Raw genomic sequence first — 23,144 nt, forward strand, 5'->3', positions numbered from 1 at the left:
AAGACGGCATCTGTCATGAAGGACCCCCAGCACCAGGACACACTGTCTTCGTCAGAGAGGGGGTACAGAGAAAATCTGCAGATGCTGGAAATCCAACCCCCCCATCACTATTCCCATTCCTGTTTCCCTCTCTCACCTCATCTTCTTACCTGCCCATCACCTCCCCCTGGAGCTCCTCCCCTTCCCTTTCTTCCATGGTCTTCTGTCCTCTCCTGTCGGATTCTCCCTTCTCCAGCCTTTCATCAATTGACTTCCCAGATCTGTACTTCACCATCTCCCCCTCTCCCAGTTTCACCTACCACCTTGGACTTAAGTGGATGCCTGATTAGCGGTAATCACGGGGTCGTAGTTTGGAGAATATTACTTCTTGACTAAGCCACCGATGATCTTTTGGAATGATTATGAATCAACTCTCGTTGCCGCCTCTACATTGGAGCCTGTCTTTCCTCCACACTTGGGTGTCAATGCATATCATGCCACTGTGTCTCTCTTCAAAGACGCTGTTTCCAGGCTTTTAGCTTTTATTTCAAATTTGCAGCACCTGAATATATTCATCCCGCTTACCAGCAGTTGGATCATAGCCTTGGGATCCAGGAGCCCGCCCAAATATTCCTTGGATGTTTTGAGGCCCTGCCTCCATCAGTGAGTTCTAAATCCCAAATACCATCTGGGTGAAAAGTATTCTTTCCCAGATTCCTTCTAAAGCCCTATACCTCTGTAGACAACATTATCTACAGTACTGTGCAAAGGTCTTATGCACATATACATAGCTGGGGTGCATAAGACTTTTGTGGAGTACTGTATTCAGCAACATGGAGCGGAGAGCGAGTTTGTAAATCTGGCAGGAGCAAAGGATGTTGGGAATGGCAAGAGTGGAGCGCCACGGGGTGGGAGGGGTGTGGGACAGGTGGCAGAGAAGAAGTGACAAGGGCCGGGGAGGGGTGGCTTGGGGGCAGACACACCCATCCCTGAGACACCAAGCAAGGTCATTTGATCCCAAACCATTGGTTTATTGATCATTACAGAATGTCTCTCTGGAGCTTCCCTCTCCCTTCCCCTGTTCCCAACCATGATTCCCCTCTCCCTGCCCCTTCCCACTCTCAGTCCACAACAGAGACCCACATCAGAATCAGGTTTATCATCACTCACAGATGTCATGACATTTGTTTTTATTGCAGCAGCAGTACAGAGTAATACATAAAATTACTACAGTACAGTCCAAAAGTCTTAGGCACCCAGGCTCTATATATTTGCTAAAGACTTTTGCACGGCTCTGTACGTATTTCTCCAGCCCCCTCTGCTTCAAGTCGAACAAATCCAGCCTCTCCTCATAACTGAAATGTTCCATCTCAAGCAACATCCCAGTGAATCAGCTCTTTGCCCTCTCCAGTGCAAGTTTATCCTTGCTCTTGTTAGTGACCACAGCTGCACAGAATACTCCAGCTGTCCTCCAACTAGTGCTTTATAGTATACGTACACAACGCTGGAAGGACTCAGCAGGTCAGGCAGCATCCGTGAGAAAAGAGTAGCCAACTTTTCGGGCCAAGACCCTTCATCCTGACCTGCTGAGTTCTTCCAGCGTTGTGTACGTATTCTTTGATCCACAGCATCTGCAGTTGTATTTTTGTGCTGTGCATAACCTCCCTGCTTCTATATTCTGTGCACTGTCTCACAGTTGCTTAGAGAATACATTCTAACCATTGCCAATTAAGATTCCGGGGGAATTCTGAAGCTAAGCAACTATTAAAAGAGAAAGCATCATTTCCAGGAAACGAACAACAGCATGAAAAATGCCTCGTGGTCAAGTAACAACCATGTCAAACCTGCACAATCTGACTTGATTACAGGAGTTACCCGAGGGTCCACAGGTTAATGTTGACTTCTAAACTCTGGTAATCTCCAGCTTGTGATTGTAGTCGATCCCTCTACGCAGAAATGGTCAGTACTATGTCTACGAAAGCTCGATTGGGTTTTGTGCTGTTTGGTGCTCCACAGATCCTGAGGATGGATAAGGAACTGCCATTTCACAAAGGCGACTTCAGCTAGTTGCCACGATCATCAGGTTTCAGGCCTTTGGCCAACAGTGAATTTGTTCCAACAACAATGAAAATTGCCTGCACTGCTCTTGTCAAAGGGAAAATCACACAATTAGGAATATTACAGAATTTATGGGATTACCTGAACTTGAGGTGTAAAATCAAGTAGAACTCTCTTTAGTCAGAGAGTGGTAAGTTCTGGAATTCACTGCCAGGCCAAGTCATTGGGTATATTTAAGGCAGAAGTTGATAGGTTAGTCAGGGCATGAAGAGAACGCGGAGAAGGCAGGAGATTGGGGCTGTGAGGCATCAGCCATGAGGAAGTGACAGAGCAAACTTGATGGGCCAAATGGCCTAATTCTGTACCTATGTATTATGGTTGAAACTGACTTTTGCAATGCCTAAATGTAAACACCTTCCAGAGAGACACGGAGATAGATGACTGACACCTACGCAAGTATGACAAAGCTGAGAGCACTATGAGGCCAGAAGCAGAGAGTCACACCACACACAGCCATTTGCATGAAGGCCAGAATCCATCGCCCACCCTCCCACTGCTCCAGTTACTGTTGGCCGGCCCCAGTTCCCCCAGTAACTGGTGGCCCACACTAATTTCCTCTATTTGTGCCCTAACTCCTTAACGATAGAGAACCTGAACCCTCTCCAGTTGCTATCCCTACTTCACGTCCCTTCTTCTCACCCCAAGGAACTAATTCCACATGCAAGAACCCTCCCTGCTCAGAAACTGACCCCTCCTCCCCATTACTCACTCTATATAGGAGCTCCTCGGGCGTCAGCACCTTGCCATCTTCATCCAACCTGTAGGAATGAAGGTCTGTTAAAGTGATATAGACATCGAGTCAAATCATGCAGAAACAGGCCCTTCGGCCCATCACACCCATGCTGACCATCAATTACCCATCTACACCGATTCCTTTTATGCTTGATTTCTAGACCTCTACGCTTTGGTGACTCAAGGGATCATCAAGATATTTTTTAGATGTGAGTGTCTCTGCCTCCATCACCCCCTCACTGTGTTCCAGATTACAAGCCCCTCTGGGTGAGAGCAATTTTCCTCAAATCCCTTGTAAGCCTCTTCCCCTTAAATGTCCTCTTGTTTTTTTTTACGCCCAGTAACGGAGAGCGGTTTACTGTTACCTACCCTGCTTCTGTTACTCGTGGTTTGCCCATCTCAGTCAGGTCCCCATTCAGCCTCCTCCAGTCCAAGGGACACAAACCCATCCCACCCACACACATATCCTTATTGAAACCCTCTATCCCAGTGATCAGTCCAATCAGCCTCAAGGGGCAGGTGCTGGGCACATGCTTATGATATCTCGCTTGGGTAACAATGTGTTCCAATGCCCGGACCAGCGGGTGTTCAGGTCCCTCTGTTGATTATGATCAGACCTAGCTCTGTATTTTGCCAGGAGGTCACAGCCCTTCGGAGTTCCCTTCCCCTATTCAATTGTCACCATTCACACTTCAGCTAAGGGCTGCATCAAGAAGGCAGCATCCATCATGATCCACCATCCAGGACATGTCTTCCTCACCACTACCATCCAGGGAGGAGGACAGGACCCTGAAGTCCCACACTCAATGTTTTAGGAACAGCTTCTTCTCCTCTGCTATCAGCTTTTTGAATGGTCCGTGAACAGGATCCTATTTTTGCAATATTTATCGACTGATTTATTTTGTAACTTCCAGTGACTTGTTATGTCTGCATGGTACTGCTGCCAGAAAACAACAAATTTCACAACCTATGTCAGTGACATTAAAATGTAGTTGAGAGGGTGAGCAGTTTCAAGTTCCTCAGTGTACACTTTACCGGGGATCTCACCTGGTCTATACATACCGGCTGTGTGGTGAAAAAAGCACAACAGCTCCTCTTTCACCTCAGATCCCCAGATCCTCAGGACTTCCTACAGGGCCACCACCGAGAGCCTCCTGACTGGCCGTGTCACCACCTGTACGGGAACTGTAGTACCCTCAATCACAGGGCACTGCAGAGAGTGGTGCGGACTGCCCAGCGCATCTGTGGATGTGAACTTCCCTCTATTCAGGACATTTACAGCAGCAGGTGCGTAAAAAGGGCCTGAAATTATCGTCAGGGACTCCAAGCCAGAACTGTTTCAGCTGCTTTCGTCTGACAGACGGTACCACAGCGTTAATGCCCGGACCAGCAGGCTCCAGGACAGCTTCTATCACCAGGCCATCGGATTTATCAATACACATTGATCTGATTGTGTGTCTATGACTGTACATTGTATCTGACTACATACCTGTACACAAAACAAGTCTGTATACAATCTTAGTGTTTGGGCAATATCTTCCCACGTCTCCCTTCCTTACTGCTTGTACATAGATAGATAGATAGATAGATAGATAGATAGATAGATAGATAGATACTTTATTCATCCCCACGGGGAAATTCAACTTTTTTTTCCAATGTCCCATACACTTGTAGCAAAACTAATTACATACAATACTTAACTCAGTAAAAAAATATGATATGCATCTAAATCACTATCTCAAAAAGCATTAATAATAGCTTTTAAAAAGTTCTTAGGTCCTGGCGGTAGAATTGTAAAGCCTAATGGCATTGGGGAGTATTGACCTCTTCATCCTGTCTGAGGAGCATTGCATCGATAGTAACCTGTCGCTGAAACTGCTTCTCTGTCTCTGGATGGTGCTATGTAGAGGATGTTCAGAGTTATCCATAATTGACCGTAGCCTACTCAGCGCCCTTCGCTCAGCTACCGATGTTAAACCCTCCAGTACTTTGCCCATGACAGAGCCCGCCTTCCTTACCAGCTTTTTAAGACGTGAGGCGTCCCTCTTCTTAATGCTTCCTCCCCAACACACCACCACAAAGAAGAGGGCGCTCTCCACAACTGACCTATAGAACATCTTCAGCATCTCACTACAGACATTGAATGACGCCAACCTTCTTAGGAAGTACAGTCGACTCTGTGCCTTCCTGCACAAGGCATCTGTGTTGGCAGTCCAGTCTAGCTTCTCGTCTAACTGTACTCCCAGATACTTGTAGGTCTTAACCTGCTCCACACATTCTCCATTAATGATCACTGGCTCCATATGAGGCCTAGATCTCCTAAAGTCCACCACCATCTCCTTGGTCTTGGTGATATTGAGACGCAGGTAGTTTGAGTTGCACCATATCACAAAGTCCTGTATCAGTTTCCTATACTCCTCCTCCTGTCCATTCCTGACACACCCCACTATGGCCGTGTCATCAGCGAACTTCTGCACGTGGCAGGACTCCGAGTTATATTGGAAGTCTGATGTGTACAGGGTGAACAGGACCGGAGAGAGCACGGTTCCCTGCGGCGCCCCTGTGCTGCTGACCACCGTGTCAGACCTACAGTCTCCCAACCGCACATACTGAGGTCTATCTGTCAAGTAGTCCACTATCCAATCCACCATGTGAGAGACGGAAACGCAACATAAAGATTTTTACTCCCTCATGTTGTGAGATGGATGTTAAGAAATAAAATTCTAATTCTGAAGAAAAGATTCTGACAATGTCATCAAACGGGAACAGCTCACCTGCTGAAGACTGTCGCCCCGAAGGTCGACTGTTTATTTGCCTCCATAGATGCTGCCTGACCAGCTGAGTTCCTCCAGCACTCTGTGTATGCTTCTCAGCATTAACCGGGTTATTTTGGGTTTCACCAGCTCCAGACCTGGTTAAGGTGCTGGTCGAAATAGGGATCAGAATAGCTGAATTGCCGGCCACCTGCCCTTGATGTCACCTGAAGCAGTGTGGCGCGGAGAAGCCACGGTACAACTGAAGTCAGCAGCAAGCAACGGGATCCGCATTGTGGAAGAAAAGACCTGCTTGTGGATGTTGGAGGTCAGTCATCTGGTTTGCTGAGCAGTTCCTCAGGGAAGGGTCCTGGGTCGAATCAATGTTGGCTGCTTCATCAAGGACCCATCATAAGGGACCTCCTAATTTAAAATTTTTATTTTAGCGATGCAGTGTGGAAAATAAACCTGCCTGGCCTTGAGCAGTGACACCCCAGCAACCCTGATATAACCCTAACCTAAGCACGGGACAATTTACACTAACCAATTAACCTACCTGGTACCCGTCTGGACTGGGGGAGGAAACTGCAGCAACTGGGAAAACCCACACATTAGACACCTTACAGATGATGCCAGAATTGAACTCTCAACTCTGACGCCCTGAGCTCTAATGGCATCATGCCAGTTGCTATGCTACAGTGAACATCTCATGCCTGACCTTTTGATGAACCTTCACCCAGCCAACGTAAGGTCAGGCGTGAGATATTCACTAGTACTGACCTCCCAACGTTCACAACTCCTCACACAATGATACAGTGCACGCCCTCGTGCACCAGCATCTGGGTAGAACGGGGCCGACGAATGGAAAGTAACATCTGCTCCTCACTCATCTCAACTAAAGAGAGTCCAAACTCCACTACTGGACATTCATTGGAATTACCATCACTGAATTCCTCACCCTCAACAAGTTGGGATTCATACAAATGGCCTTACACCTCCTCTCTCAATACCGTTCAGGGCCTCAGACAGTCCTTCCAGGTGAGGTGACACTTCACTTGTGAGTCTGTTGAGGGCATCTACTGTATCCGGTGTGGCCTCCTGTATATCGGTGAGACCCGACGTAGATTGGGAGACTGCTTCACCGAGCACCTATGCTCCATCCGCCAGAGAAAGTGGCATCTCCCAGTGGCCACACATTTCAATTTCACTTCCCATTCCATTCCAACATGTCAGTCTATGGCCTCCTCTATTGTCACGATGAGGCCACACTCAGATTGGAGGAGCAACATCTCGTATTCCATCTGGTAGACTCCAACCTGATGGCATGAACATAATTTCTCTAACTTCAGGTTATGCCCCCCCCCCACCCTTCACCATTCCCCATCCCCCATCCCCTTTTCCCTCTCTCACCTTATCTCCTAGCCTGCCCACCACCTCCCCCTGATGCTCCTCCCTCCATTTCTTTCTTCCATGGCCTTCTGTCCTCTCCTATTAGATTCCCACTTCTCCAGCCCTGTATCCCTTTCACCAATCAACTTCTCAACTCTTTATTTCAGCCCTCCCCGCCAGTTTCACCTACCACCTTGTGTCTCTCCCTCCCCTCCACCCACCTTCTAACTCTGCTGCAGGGTCTCAGCCTGAAACATCGGCTGTACTCTTTGCCGAGTTCCTCCAGCATTTTGTGTATGTTGCATACAAATACAGAGGCTGGCTGTGTCTGATGTAGGAAATGCGCCTTCACTTAATTCCACAAAGATTTCTCAAATCTCTGAGGCACATGGGAGACCTTCCACTTGCCTAGATGGCTGAAACTCCAAGATCATACCACCCAAGACAAAACAGACCACTTAACTGGCATCCTGTTCACCACCAAGACACCTTAGTATCAATATTGAGACTATTGTGCACTGATTTGTCATGGTTTTTTCTTTGGTCCCAAACTCTGAATTCTGGGAGTCAATGCCTCCCTCTGCAACTGGATCATGACCAATAGGTTTCAATTAGTAAGGAATGGCAGTAACACATCTGCGATGATTATTCTCAACACTGGTTGTGTTCTCAGCCACCTTCTCCACTTCTCACTGCGTGGCCCGAGTCTGCTCCAACTTCTTCTACAAGTTTGCAAATGTCACCACCATTGTGGCCTGTATCTCAAATAACGATGAGCCGAGGTACAGGAAGGAGATAGAGAGCTTAGTGACATGGTGTCATGTCAACAAACTGAAGAACGGGTCACTGACTTCATGATGGGGCTGGGCAGTGAACATGCTGAGGTTGAGAGGGTTGACAGCGTCAAGCTCCTAGGAGTGAATATCTCCAATAGCCTGTCCTGGTCCAACCATGTCGACATGTCAGCGGAGAAAGCCCACCTATGCCACAACTTCTTCACGAAGCTAAAGAAACTGGCCGTGCCCTGATGATCTTCACCAAATATTTATCAATGCATCACAGAAACCAGCCTCTCCTCTATCACCTCTGTCCTGTACTTCCCACAGCCTTAGCAGCCAGCAGAATCCAAGGTGCCACCCCAGACATTCTCTTCCATTGGGCAGAAGTGTGTTCCACCAGGCTGAAGGAGAATCTCTACTCCATTGTAATAAGACTATTAAATGGTTCCCTCGTATGATAAGCTGGACTCCTGATAACACCATCTACCTTATTATGATTTTACACTGTTTACCTGCACCGCATTTTCTTTTATCTTTTACTCTTTATTCTGCATTCTTATTGTTTTACCTTGTTCTGTCTCAACGCACTGCGTAATGATTTGATCCATATGCACAGTATGCAAGATAAGCTTTTTATTGTATCTCAGCACATGTCAACGGTAAACCAGTTCCAATCCCATATGGGCGTGCAAGGGCGTGATATTGACAGCTGCTCTGCACGTGACCCCAAGAAAGCACGGCAGGGAAACCAGCCTCCTCCTCGATACACTCTGATTACATGTTGTCGTGCCTCGCTAGAGCAGCTAGCATATCAAAGACCCGACACAGCCTGGACATCCTCTCTTCCTGAAAGTACGTACGCCCAGTATCAAGGACGGATTCTACCTCGTGGTTAAGATGGAATGGTTTCTGAGTAAGCTAAGATGGCTCTTGACCTCACAGTATGCCTTCTTATGGTCTTGCACCTTATTGTCTACCTATTCTGGACTTTTCCTGTAGCTGTTACACTTTATTTTGCATTCTGTTATTGTTTTACCACAATGTTGTGCCGACCATGTAACCCACTCTAGAAACTGCCTAGAATTTCCCTTCCACATAGCCCTCTATTTTTCTAAGCTCCATGTACCTGTCTAACAGTCTCTTAAGAGACCCTGTTGTATCTGCCTCAACCACTGTCGCTGGCAGTGAATTCCACGCACCCACCACTCTGTGTGAAAAACTTACCCCTGACATCCCCTCTGTACCTACTTCCAAGCACTTTCAGCGACGCTTTCAAACTATGTTAGCCATTTCAGCCCTGGGGAAAAAGCCTCTAGCTACCCACACAATCAAGAAAAAGTTTGTGAACCCTTTGCAATTTACCTGGTTTCCTGCATTGATTATGCATAAAATGAGGTATTTTTCTTGCAACTATACCTCATTGCATGGCGTAATGAATTGATCTGTACGAATAGTATACAAGACAAGCTTTTCACTGTATCTCAGTACGTGGGACCAGTTCCAGTTCCACCACCCCTTCTCACAAGCTGCACTATTGAGAAGACACAGGCAGAAGGTGCACTGCAAATCTCTCACATTACCTGACCTGCCTTTCCTCTGTGGTACGTGGGTCTGAATCCTGAAATGCCTTACATAACAACACTGTGAAAATATCTTTCCCACAGATACAGCAGTGACTTACCACCGCTTTCATAAGGGCAAGTAGAAACAAGCATATTGACCTTGCCAGCCTGGCTCCTCGGGAATAAATCAACAAAATGTAATATTACCCCTTTACAAACTCATTATGACTTGTAGAGATGAGGCCAAAAATAAAAAGGTTCTAAGAGTGACCGTCATCGAGCGGTAATGTTTGCATTAGACACGCAAGGTAATGTGAAACGTGCTGGCTCCCGATGTGTTAGCAGAGCTTGGAGATTTCAGATTTATCTGAGAACTGATGGAGCTTGTAGCTGCAAGAACCATTACTTGGAGCGAACACGTGGGTTATAGGAAGAAGGGCATGGTGCAAGGGCTAATGCTACATTATTGGACTGAGCAGGCACAGTTCTGGCCCATTTTGTCAGAGATGAATTTGAATCCCACCACTGCATTTAGGGACTTTAAATCCGAGTAACTAAATGTCTGGATAATTAAAGTGGATTGTCATAAAATCCCATTTGCTTCACTGACCTGCCGTTTGACTTCATTCAGTTCGCAGTCTCTCAACAGCCCCTTTAGATCAGGAGGGATTAGGATGGGTGATGCATGCCACCATTGCCAGGACTGTTGCACTTTGAGGGGTAGTCAGACTCTGGTTCATCACAGGAGCAGAGGCAAATGGTTATCAGAACTCCTGGGATACTGGGGCAACCAGGAGCAACAAAAGCCTGTGATGGAGGCTGAACTGATCCATGTAGAGTATGTGCTTGCACCAATTACTTGTCATTAATTTAAAACCATGGAATTGGAGAAGAACAATATCGCTGTTAGAAAGACATAGTAAAATCTGCTGTTTACAGCGATGTGGGCTGGAGCAGGGCTCCCCAGACTGGGGTCCACGGACCTCTTGGTTAATGGTAGGGGTTCATGTCATAAAAAATGCTGGGAACCCTTGCGCTAGTCACGCTGATATCAAGTCTGTTAACCCAGTGTTCCTATATGGTGTAACAATCAAACAAGATCAACTAGCCAATTTCTTAACTTTGTCCCATCAAAGACTCTTACAGTAAGCACGTAAAGCATGCATTAAATACAAACAAGGCTTTGTTTGTTTTACCAATCAAACAAATTCTAACTTGCACAAGGCAGCGGAACATACCTGTACGTCTTACACAGCACCAGTCGAGAATACACTGAGTCAAAGTCTCGCTCCACCTCTTTCCCTGCAGCCTGGGTGATAAAGAATGGGCGGTGGAGGACAGGAGTGGGGCAAGAGGAGGCAGTAAGCAAGGACGGGAATTAAAGAGTGAGGAAAATGTATGAGGGTAGAGAAGGGGGACGAGATGAAAATAGGTGACAAGAGTAAGGGGAGTGGGGAAAGAGGTGAGACGAAAGTGAGCAGGAGATTGAAAAACAGAGGGGAAAGGAAGAAGGAACAAAGGAAATAGAAATGTTGTGGGAAAGAGAATAAGGAAGAGGAGGAAGGAATAGAGAAAGAGAAGAAACAACACAAATTAATGAGCAGGCTACAACTTGTTTCTGCACAAAAGCAGTGAGAAATATTTAACAAATTGAGACGTTTAGAATCTGGGGTGAGCTGCCGTTACCTCTTCAATAAAAAGCCAGGGGTGACATGGACCACCGAGAATGGATGGTTTCTTCAAACCCTGGTCAAATATCGCCTTGAGTGCTGGACAGAGTGTTCCCCGTACCAAATCTGTGATAGCTTCCGTAACCGAATCATCTCCAGCCACAGAATACTGCGAACGGGAACACAAATCACCCTGTCAGCTGCAGAGACACATCAGGGAATGCTTCTCATAACAAAGCAGTAAGTCTGGAATGTGGAAATGAAAACCTAGAGGACAGGGTGCCTGTCCTCAGCACAGTAAGAAAATAACAAGAATGTGTAGAATGTCGGTCAAATCAAATCAAATCTAATTATCATTCAACCATACATGGAATCAGTTGAACGAGACAGCGTGCTGCTGGGGCCAAGGTGCAAAAGATACACAGCACATTCAAAAAAGTGTGCAAAAACAAAGCATAGTCATGCAATAAAAACACATATGTAGCCTAAGAGCCAGAGCTACGCTTCCCACAAATTGATGGTACGGTTCTCAGCAGCGCGCAGGCACACACAGTCTAACCTGTTATTTCACCGATTGAACACTGGAGGGCAGCACTGATGGGAGAGCCCAGAACCCCACTGAGCACGGATGCCACGCTGCACTGCCCAAGGCGTCTCCTCTCCTAGTCTGCAATAGCAGGCAAGCCCGTGGCTTGAGGCCCAGTCCTCCCTACAGCTGAGGCTAAGCAGCTTTCCTGATGAAGGGTCTCGGCCCGAAATGTTGGCTACTCTTTTCTCACGGATGCTGCCTGACCTGCTGAGTTCTCCCAGCGTTGTGTACATATTCTTTGATCCACAGCATCTGCAGTTGTATTTTTGTGCTTTGAGCTTTCCTGCCGCCTGTCGTGCCACCAAACAAGGGAAGCAGGCCTTCGGCATCTTACATTACCAATGTCCAACAGGGTCTTGCGATCGCAAGAGGAATGTTCGAGACAATCACCCATGGCTACACTGCACGCTGCCTTTGCTCACCAACTCCGATGCCTCCGAGTAGCTGGCAGCTCCTCCGAACCCAATCCGGCTCCTCCAGGTCTTCGAAATTCAGAGAAATCAAAGGAGTATTTCCTCAACTCTCCTCAAACTCTTCTAATAGTTAACTTCAGCCAATGCCCAAGCGTTACTGTCCTCTCTGCTACGGTTTTTGGTTGTTTACACTATGTATTTTAGAATTGTATAAGAACAGAACTGCAGTGTGGACAACTTCCCTCTTGATATCCTGTAAGAGTAGAAGTACACTTAAAAGGAAACTAGGAGGGCGAAAAGTTAGCCTAAAACTCCTCGGCAGGTAAGGTAATGGAAAATCTCGAGATTCTATATTAAGAGTAACAGCGTAACGAGGAAGAGAATAGGTCCCCTTAAGAATTATTGTGGTTGTCTATGTGCGGCGACCGATGAGGTGTTAAATTAACTTTTCTCATATATGTTGCGGATGGTCACAGAAGCTAGGGAATTCAGGGAAGAGAAAGAGCAATGTACTGAAACATATCCATATTATGAAATCACCAGACTTGGCCAAATGTATACAAGGACATTGTGGGAAGCAAAGGAAACAATTGCTGAGGCCCTGGAAGAGATATTTATAACTTCCTTAACATCTGCTGCACTGGAAGATTGGAGAGTGGTCAGTATTGTTTAAGAAAAGCTGCAAGGACTAGCCAAGGAACAACAGGGCAGAGATGGGAGAGTTAATGGAGGGAATTTACAGAGAGAGAATCTACTCGCGTTTGGAAAGGGGAAGGCTAATTAGGATGGTCAGCGTGGTTTGTGTGTGGCTTGGCATGTTTAATGAAGTTTTTGTGAAGAGGTGAGCAAAGAGATTGATGAGGGCAGAACACCAGACATTGTCTACATGAACTTAAAAGGTTTTTTGTTAAGGCCCCATATGGTAGACTGATCTGCAAGGTGCAATCACGTGGAATTCAGGGTGACTCAGTACGAAACTGGCTTGCTGGTAGGAGTCAGAGGGTAGTGGTGGAGAGTTGGTTTTCAGAATGGAAGGGACCAGTGGTGTTTCACAGGGATCGGTGCAGGGTCCACTGTCATTTGCCATATTAATGATTTGGATGAGAAGGTAGGTGGCATGAATGGTTAAGTTTGTGGATGACAGCAAAATTAAAGGTGTGGTGAAAAGGGAAGATGTCGTCTAAGGATCTAGATCCACTGGAAATGTAGCAAAGAAATAGCAGATGGAATTTTATTTAGACAAGTGCAAAGTGCTGGATTTTGGGAAGTTACCCCGGGCAGGATCTACACTATAAACAACAGGGCCCTGGGAGTGTTGTTGAACAGAGAAACATTGCAGTACAAGTACACAGTTTCCTAAATGAGGTAGATAAGGTGATGAAAAAGGCGAAAAGCACACTTGCCTTCTTTGGACACGACATGAAGCATTAGGAAATCACGTTTGAGCTGTAGTGTTGGTGAGACCGCACCTAGAGTAATGTGTTCAGTTCTGGTTGCTACATTATAGGAAGGATGTGCAGAAAAGCTCTGCCAAATGATCTTGTCAACCTGAGTTAAAAGTAGAGTCTCTAAAGCACCTTGGTCAGCATGGGTGAGTTGGGCCGAAGGGCCTGTTTCTATGTTCTATAACTATCACTCTATAATTCTCTCTCTAATTCTCTCCTCTGTACTCTCCCTGTGCTCTGACATCACTCCTGTACTCCTTGGAGGTCGGAACTCATGTATCTGTGGCCTAATTCATGTTTAACATGGTTCTAGTCTGTCCTTGCCACTCTCATCGTTATTGGCTGAGATACAGATCCTGTATCCCTTTCCAAACACCTGATCTACCCGTTCTACCACCTTCAGTGATATGTGGACAAGTTCTTCGAAGTTCCCATATTCTTTTTCGCTTCTCACTATTTGAACATTCTGTGAATTCCCTTGCCTTGCTGGCCCTCTCTGACTCCTCCTACCACATCCTCCTTCAGAGTGAATTCTGCCTGGCACCTCTATGCCCACTCAACTGGGACCATCCTGAGGGTTAGGAATTCCTCCTCACTGTCGAGCATTCAACCAATTTTGACATCAGTGATAAACTTTCTAATTGCAACCCATCCATTCCCCTCTAAATTACACCACAGAGTGCTTGATTCCATTTTTATATGGCCGGCTACAGGGAGAGATTTGCCAATACTGGCTCTGCTCCCACTCACCGGTCACTAGCTCTGGTGTTCCCTCTGTAGACTAATCACACACAGCCTCGCCCTCCAATTCAAGTTCACGTTTAATTGTCATTCAATCATACACATGAATGCAGCCAATCAAAACAGCGCTACTCCAAACACAGTACTAACCGTCATATACAGCACAAAGAAAATATAGCACATATAAGATAGCAAGAACATATATCAATAATAGTCACACAAAAAAATAGTCCACGTCCGAGTTCATAAATGTTGCGCAATGTTCCCTCTAATTTGTAATGACCAGTGTGCGCAAAAATCTTGTGCTGTGCGATTCTTTGTCCAGTGACAACAACATGTGCGCACTGAATTTTACATCTAGAGGTGTTCCTTTTAGCAGCTAGCAAAACACTGTCAATAAGAACTTTGAACCCCTCTGGGTTTGATTTTGCTCTCATTCACCTGCCCTCTCACAAAACACACGTAGCAGGCCTGTAATGGGTAATGAAGGATTTTCTTGCCAGAGCTTTTGCACAATGTCCATGAGTGATTTGTTTGCTAAATAACACCTTAAAAAATAAAGTTTCCAAATATCGCTCTGCTTCTTCCCACTTGCAAATTCTCCAGCAACTTCTGCATTGTGACAATACACACAGGTAACACCAGTTTCCTGATTGTACATAAATATATCTCGTAGCTGCACGTTCCTGACCTCATGAGCTCTCGGTGAAGCAGTTTCTACTGTTTCATTAAGCCATTCCGCTTTATATGAACTAGCAATTCTTTTGCCCTTCATGCTTCTTTGGAATTTGACAGTGAATCAATAATTTCTTCAATAAAAAAAGTATAAATAAGCCAGTTCTAAAATCTGCAGACAAAACATCGCAAACGCCACGTTGTCAACACTGTCCGTGTCGGAAACCGGAAAAGGAAATGTGACTGTGTACAATTGTAAAATATACTTAACGTGCCAACGATGTAGAAGGTAACAACCTTTTGGGCGCAGTTTAAATTTCTTTGTGCTCGTGCACACGCTCACACCTTAGAGGGAACATTGTGTTGTGGCAGTCTGCAGTCAAACACAATACATCGTCACTTGGTGAGAATTCTACTTTTGCCTGCTGTGGCTCAAGGGCATTTATAGATTCATAAAGTTACCCAGCATGGAAACATGTTTGCCTTGTCATTAAGCGCAAAGTCATTCTCAGGAGAGAATGAGAAGGATGTGCATCCTGTGCAGGTGACTGCAGTTATACTGCGTGTAAGTGCTAGGTGCACAAGCATGGATACTACTCACGACCAAAGCAGCCGTCCCATCAGTGAGCTCACCTCTTTACTACGTTCGTCCAGGATCTCCACAAACTTCGCAGGAAACCAGCCTGTTGGAGGAAAGGTTCAAGAGTTTATTAGAATCAAAGCGAACTCCTTCTCCCCCGCCTCTGAATCCACCAAGAAATAGCAACAGGCAGAAGAATTAACAGGAACGCTGCGTCCGTCTTCACCGGAGACGCAAACAACCTACAGATGAACAAAGCCTTGAGTGAGAGTGAGGAACTGAGGGGAATTAGTTAAAAAGTACCAGAGGTCATGCGTTTAGGGGGAGAGGCGGGAAGTTTAAAGCACGTGTGTGAGGCAATGTTTGGCTTTTAGCTGCACAGTGGGTGGTGGGTGCTGAGAACAGACTGCCAGGGAGAAGTGCCGGAGGCAGATGTGACAGTGCCATTCCAGATGCTGGGAATGGAGGGATATGGACCATGTACAGGCACAAGAGACGTACTTTAATTTGGCATCATGTTCAGTGCAGACATTGTGTACTGTTCTATGTTCTAGAGAAGATAGTGAGACAGACTCCAAGGATCTTATGATCCACGCCCCAGAGATTTGGGAGAGCTCGATATGGAGGCAGTGAAGATAACTATTGTCTCACATTTCTACACATTTTGGAATGGTTTCTGTGGACTGGTGGATGGCAAATATGGAACAGGGAAGTACTGACCTGCTGATCTGACACTGGTAGTTGGGAAAATGAGGGATGCAAAAACAACATCTAGGATCGGGCTGGATCAATGTGGATTTTTTTTTAAGGAAAATCACATTTCACTAACTTTAGCAAATGTTAGCAGGAGAATAAATAGGGAGGATGTGGTGTGTTTGGTGAGGTCCCACAAAGGAGGAGATTGGCCAACACGGTGAGAGCACATAGACTCAGGAACGATGGACAAACAAGAAGGAGAACTGGTTGACAATAAGAGCAGAAATTAATGGACACTTCACAGGCTGTGACTAGTAGGGCACAGCAGGGATCGGTGACAGCTATTCATTGTGTCCCATATATTGCCAATGAGGGATGTAGGTTAAAATGCCAGATCTTCAAGTTTACTGTCAATATAAACCAGGGATCTGAGAGATGGAAAAATGTGGGGTGACTATAAAATGGTGAGACTGGATCATGTTAACGTTCAACGAGACCTAGGTTTCCTGTACACACTGAAAGCCAACACACAAGGGCAGGACGTAGTTAGGAAAGCAATTGCTCTATTGACTTTTAATTATGAGACAACATGGAGGACAAGGGTAAGGAGTCTTTGTACGGTTATACAGACCTTGGTGAGACCACACCTGGAGCAGCATTGGTAGTTTTGGTCTCTTTCCCTAAAAGAGGATGCACTTGTCATAAAGAAAGTATAATGAAAATTCACAAAAATGGGTCCGGGGCGGCAGGTTTGCTGTGTGAGGAGAGCTTGAATAGACTAAGCCAGTATTCTCTTGACTTTAGATGAGTGGCGGGCGATCTCATTAAACTTTACTAACTCATTACAGGGATGGATGCAGGGAGGAGACATCCCTCGCTGGGGAATCAACAATTTGAGGTCACGGCTCAGAGAAGTGTTTTTTTTTTAACATGGAGGATGAACCCTTGGAATTCTCCATCCCGAGCTGTTGCAAGAGCGTAAATGACTGAATCCATTCAGAACAGAGATCAAGAGATTTGTGAACACTGAGGGAATCAAAAGACATGTGGACAACGCTGAGAAATGGCACAGGCGTAGGAGATGGGCCAAGGTCCTGATGAATATACAAACAACTCGAAGGGCTAGACTATCTATTGCAGCTCCCTTTTTGCTGTGTTTTTACGTCCTCAATAAAATTCCATTAACTCCCTCAGAGCTGACCTGTCCTTCCCATATCCAGCCAGCTTTCCCTCAGAAATACTTCCATCAACCGTCGTCACCATCCCTCTCACCCAGATCCACTACTGTACATCCAGAGGGAGTTTGGAATCTGGAACAGACTGCCTGAGGGGGGTGGCGGAGACAGGTACCCTTACACCATTGAAGTAGTATCTAGAGGAGTATCTGAATTACCAAGACAAAGACTGAGCACTGGCAAACGGGATTGGTACAGATGACTGGCATGGATAGGGTGAGCCTGTTTCTAGAACATAGAACACAGATCAGTACAGCTCAGGGACAAGCCCTTCAGCCCACAATATGGCCCTCAAATAATTATATCGGTAATCAAATGTCCAACTAAACAAACCCTTCTGCCTACATAATGTCCATATCCTGGGCATTCAAATGTCTCCCTAAGAGTCTTTCTCAAGCTGCTATCGTACCTGAGTTCCAGGCTCTCACCATTCTCTGTGTGAAGAACTTGCTCCGTACATCTCTCTTTAATTTAACCCCTCTCACCTTAAATACATATCCTCTGGCATTAGGCATCTGAAAAAGAAACAGGCTCTCTATCTATGCTTCTCATAATCTAATCATCCTCTATCAGGCATCCCCTCAGTCTCTGCCACTCCAGAGTAAACAATCAAAGTTTGTGCAACCTCTCCTTTTAGCACATACCTTCTGAAACAGGAGCTTCCTGGTAAACCTCTCCAAATAATCTCTATCCTTCTTAAATGGGGCAACCAGAAATGACTCCTAATACAGTTCGAGTTTTAGAAAGCTGCAATTCAACTTCCTGATTCTTGAACTCAGTTCCTCAACTCACATGCCACACGCCCTCTTTACCACCCTGTCAACCAGGGAGAGGTGGACTTGGATCCTAAGGTCCCTTTACACATCAACACTGTTAAGGGTCTGTCCATTATTTTTATTTAGCGATACCGCGCGGAGTGGATCCTTCCGGCCCTTCGAGATACGCCACTCCAGCAACCCCGAAAAACTCAATTAACTCTAACCTGCTTTACAATGACCAGTTAACCTACCCGGTACGTCTTTGGACTGTGGGAGGAAACTGGAGCACTGGGAGAAAACCTACACATTCCACAGGGAGCACGTACAGACACTCCTCAGAGAGTGGCGCCGGAATTGAACTCCGATCTCCGGAATTCCTGCTGTAATAGTGTTGTGCTAACCACTACGATAACGTACTATCTCTTTACGTTCAATCTCTTAAAGTGCAACCCTTCACATTTGGCTGGGCTAAACTCCATCCACCATTTCTCAGCCCAATAACTGCAACTAATCTCTATCCCAATATACCCTTTGCCAGTCTTTTGTGTGATTCACAACATCACCAATCTGGTTCTATACCCGATGTCTAATCCTTGTATCACCTACAAATTTACCGTCCGACTCTTCTACATTTTCACCCAGGTCATTCATATACATCACAAACAGGTCCCAGTACAGATTTCCAAGGAACATCACTAGTCACAGATCTCCAGCTAGAGTAAGTCCCATCAACCACTACCCTCTCTCTTAAAACACAGAACAGTACAGCGCAGAAACAGGCCATTCAGCCCACAATGTTGTGCTAAACCAGCTAAAAAGTAAACTAAAAAAAACCCAAAAACTAATCCCTCCAACCTACACAATGTATACAACCCTCCCTCTTCCTCACGTCCATGTGCCTATCCAAACATCTCTCACAAGTCTCTAATATATTTGCTTCTACCACCATACCAGGCAGCACATTCCAGGCATCCACCACTCTTTTGAGTATAAAAAAATTACCCCTCACATTCCCCATGAACCTACCCCCTCTCACCTTCAACTCATGCCCTCTGGTATTGGACATTTCTAAGATAGTCCCTGTCTGCTCTATCTGTACCTCTCATAATCTTATAAACCTCTATCAGATCTCCCCTCAGCCTCCGGTGCTCCAGAGAAAACAACCCAGGTTTGTCCAGCCTCTTGTGATAGCACGTGCCCTCTAAACCTGGCAGCATCCCGGTCAATCTCGCCAAAGCCTCAACATCCGACCTATAGTGGGATGGCCAGAACTGTACACAATACTCCAGATGTGGCCAAACCAGAGTTTTATAAAGCTGCAACACAACCTCTTGACTTCAGAGTTCAACGCCTCGACTAATAAACGCAGGCAAACCCATTCTGAATCCAATTGCTCAGTTCTCATGTATTTTCATCTTCTGGTTAAGCATCCTGTGAGGGACCTTGTCAAACACAAAGTGTTTGTCTGAACACATGAATCTATCTATACATTGTAACATCTCCCTCGCATCCCCCTCCTTGCCCGTGTGACGGAGCCTGCCTGACGGGTGGGGAGCGGGTGACCACACGTAGGGGGAACGGACTGAAGGGTAAGAACGACACAGATGGGGAAACAGGCTAACTCAAAAGTGGAGGGAGCTAGTTGGATGATGTGTGCTAGGGGGAGGAAATGAGTGAGAGGGAAGGAGTTCACTCACAGGCTAATGGGCAGGGTGTGTCAGAGGGTGCAAGGATGGGGCTGCAGGAAGTTAAGGAAGACAAGAGTGAAAGTTAAAAGAGAGTGTGGTTGTGAGCGGGCATGTCGGAAAGAGAATGTTTGAAAACTAGAGAGAGGCAGGAATGTGAGGAAGAGAAAGGGAGGCATTGTGAGTTTGCCATCTGTGGGTTAAGGACCTTTGACTCTGATTTCAGCCAAGAGAGAAGGGTTGTGCATGAATGGGCAAACTGCAAACTCGCAATCTGCTGAAAGAAGACCATTGTTTAGAGAATAAACAAAATCAAGCTCCTCACAGAAACTTTAGCAGCTTTTCACACTAAAGGTAGGTCAGTTACTCCAGAGGAGGAGCTCAGTGAGGATACCAAATGTTACTGAGGGAGTTCTACAGGTGAGATGGTGAGAGGGAGAGAGAAAAGGAGTAAGGGAGAGAGGGAGAGAAGGAGGGAGGGAGACAGAGGGAGTGGGAGAGGGAGGGGGAAGGGGAGAGAGGGGGAAGGGGAGAGAGGGGGAAGGGGAGAGAGGGGGAAGGGGAGAGAGGGGGAAGGGGAGAGGGGGAAGGGGAGAGGGGGAAGGGGAGAGGGGGAAGGGGAGAGGGGGGAAGGGGAGGGAGGGGAAGGGGAGGGAGGGGAAGGGGAGAGAGGGGAAGGGGAGGAAGGGGAGAGGGAGTGGGAGAGGGAGGGGGAAGGGGAGAGAGGGGGAAGGGGAGAGGGGGAAGGGGAGAGAGGGGAAGGGGAGGAAGGGGAGAGGGAGAGGGAGGGGGAAGGGGGGAGAGGGGGAAGGGGAGAGGGGGAAGGGGAGAGGGGGAAGGGGAGGGGGAAGGGGAGAGAGGGGAAGGGGAGGAAGGGGAGAGGGGAAGGGGAGGGGGGAAGGGGAGAGAGGGAGAGAGAAGGGGAATGGGGAGGAGATGGAGAGAGGGAGAGGGAGAAAGAGGGTGGGACAGTGAGAGGGAGAAAGGAGAGAAGCAGAGAGGCAGAGAAGGGGAGGGAGGGGAAGGGGAGGGAGGGGAAGGGGAGAGAGGGGAGAGGGAGGGGGAAGGGGAGAGGGAGGGGGAAGGGGAGAGAGGGGGAAGGGGAGAGGGGAAGGGGAGAGAGGGGAAGGGGAGAGAGGGGAAGGGGAGAGAGGGGAAGGGGAGGGAGGGGAAGGGGAGGGAGGGGAAGGGGAGGGAGGGGAAGGGGAGAGAGGGGAAGGGGAGGAAGGGGAGAGGGAGTGGGAGAGGGAGGGGGAAGGGGAGAGAGGGGGAAGGGGAGAGGGGGAAGGGGAGAGAGGGGAAGGGGAGGAAGGGGAGAGGGAGAGGGAGAGGGAGGGGGAAGGGGGGAGAGGGGGAAGGGGAGAGGGGGAAGGGGAAGGGGGGAAGGGGAGGGGGAAGGGGAGAGAGGGGAAGGGGAGGAAGGGGAGAGGGGAAGGGGAGGGGGGAAGGGGAGAGAGGGAGAGAGAAGGGGAATGGGGAGGAGATGGAGAGAGGGAGAGGGAGAAAGAGGGTGGGACAGTGAGAGGGAGAAAGGAGAGAAGCAGAGAGGCAGAGAGAGGGAGAGAGAAAAGCAAAGCTGATGGACTATGGCAGTGGTGACTTGGGAAACTGGAGTCTGGAACAAAGGCTAGACTATTTGGCAAAGCAGCAGAGGATTTTCTGAAATACATTCAGCAGAACTTCCTGGCTATGTAACAATTTCCAACTCAATAAGGAAGAGGGTTACAGGACATTCACCAAGCTGGTTCCTGGGACAAGGGTTGTACTATGAGGAGCAGCGCGACAACCTAGGTCTGTATTCCAGAGAGTTTAGAAAGATGACGGTTAAGGGTGGGGGGAGGAGGTCAGCCTCAGGGTTAGGATGGGAGAGGTTGTGCCTGCTTTCCTAACAATTATGAGAGCTGAGAGTTTGGATGATGGGTTGTCATCTGTTTTTCTCTCCACAGATGCTGCCTGTTCTGCTGAGTGTTTCCAACATTTGCTGATTTCATCTGAGGTTGAGCGGTGATTTGATGTAGACAAGTCTAGAGATTTTTAATGCCTTGGATCTCTGCCGTTAGTTGAGGGGTCCACGGACCCCAGTTTGGGAACCTCTGCTCCAGATCATGAATGGTTCGGGGGGGAGATTGAAGTTCCCACCAGCAGGTGATTCAAGAGAGGGCAGCAGGTTGGGGCACAGATTTTAAGATTTTGAGCAAAAGGGTATGTGACAAAATCTTCCTCGTGTGGTCAGTAGTTTGGATCTGGGTCTCACTGCCTGTGGGGTATTGGTGAAGTGAATAAGAAGCCTATTTGACCTTTTGAGTTTGTTTTGACAGCTGTCGAGACTATCTTCCATCTCAGCCTCATTTTCCAGACCTGGCATCTCTACAGTAAAGCACTTGTGGACTCCAGCAGTTGTCAGCAGCTCCTTAACGATGGACTTAGCAACATCCTGAAGGCGAATTTTAAAAATGAGGAAGATTGATTTGCAGGGCAGTGGGGGAAAGTGGGGAATGGGACTGAAGGAACTGCTCCAGCAGCAACAGGCTGCCTCTGTGCCAGAATGATTCACGGCTCAGTGCTGCTGTATGCTGGGAGCTTCTGGTAAGTCACGGCCAACAATATAATTTCTAGAGCAGAGGTTCCCAACCTGGGGTCCTCTGACCCCTTGGTTAGTGGTAAGGGTCCACGGCTTTAAAAAGGTTGGAAACACCTGGTCTACAGCAACAGCCACAGAGTGCTGGAGGATCTCAGCAAGGTCAGGCAACATCTATGGAGGGGAGTGACAGTCAATGTTTCAGGACGAGATCCTTCATCAGGACTGGAAAAAAAGGGAGAGGAAGTGTAGCGGTTAGTATGATGATATGTTAGCTCGGGGTATCGGAGTTCGGAGTTCAATTCTGGCGCAGTCTGAAAGGAGTTTGTACGTTCTAGCCGTGACCGCGTGGATGTCTTCCAGCTGCTCCGGTTTCCTTCCACGGTCCAAAGCCATACGGGGTAGCAGGTTAATTGGTCAGTACAAATTATTCTGTGATTAGGTAAGGGTTAAACAGGTGGGGTGCTGAGCTGGAAGGGCCTGTTCTACACTGTATTCCAAAATAAAATAAAATAACGTGGGGAAGGAAGAGGAGAAGTACAAGTTGGCAGGTGACAGGTGAAACCAGGTGGGGGGGGGGGGAAGGTGGGAATGAAGTGAGGAGCTGGAAGGTAGAATTAAAACCCTCTCCCCTTCTCTCTTTTTCCATTCCCCATTCCAGCTCCTTTCTTACCTCTTCTCTTCTCCTCACCTGCCCACCACCTCCCCCGGTGCCCCCTCCTCCTTCCCTGACTCCCATGGTCCACTCTCCTCTCCTAACAGATTCC

At 47.3% G+C, this 23,144-nt stretch overlaps 1 protein-coding gene across 1 annotated transcript in view; it reads right to left on the reverse strand.

Annotated features, from left to right (window-relative positions):
• sgsm3 (small G protein signaling modulator 3) overlaps nucleotides 1–23,144 on the reverse strand; it is a 115,312-nt gene that overhangs the window by 5,115 nt on the left and 87,053 nt on the right. The window contains exons 18-21 of the mRNA XM_073033464.1: nucleotides 15,479–15,528; nucleotides 10,999–11,151; nucleotides 10,551–10,621; nucleotides 2,807–2,855 (exon numbers count right to left, since the gene is read on the reverse strand). Of these exons, the coding sequence (XP_072889565.1) occupies nucleotides 2,807–2,855; nucleotides 10,551–10,621; nucleotides 10,999–11,151; nucleotides 15,479–15,528 (323 nt within the window). The remainder of the gene's footprint in view (nucleotides 1–2,806; nucleotides 2,856–10,550; nucleotides 10,622–10,998; nucleotides 11,152–15,478; nucleotides 15,529–23,144) is intronic.

Source organism: Hemitrygon akajei, chromosome 31 (assembly GCF_048418815.1).
Source record: "Hemitrygon akajei chromosome 31, sHemAka1.3, whole genome shotgun sequence".
NCBI lineage: Eukaryota > Metazoa > Chordata > Chondrichthyes > Myliobatiformes > Dasyatidae > Hemitrygon > Hemitrygon akajei.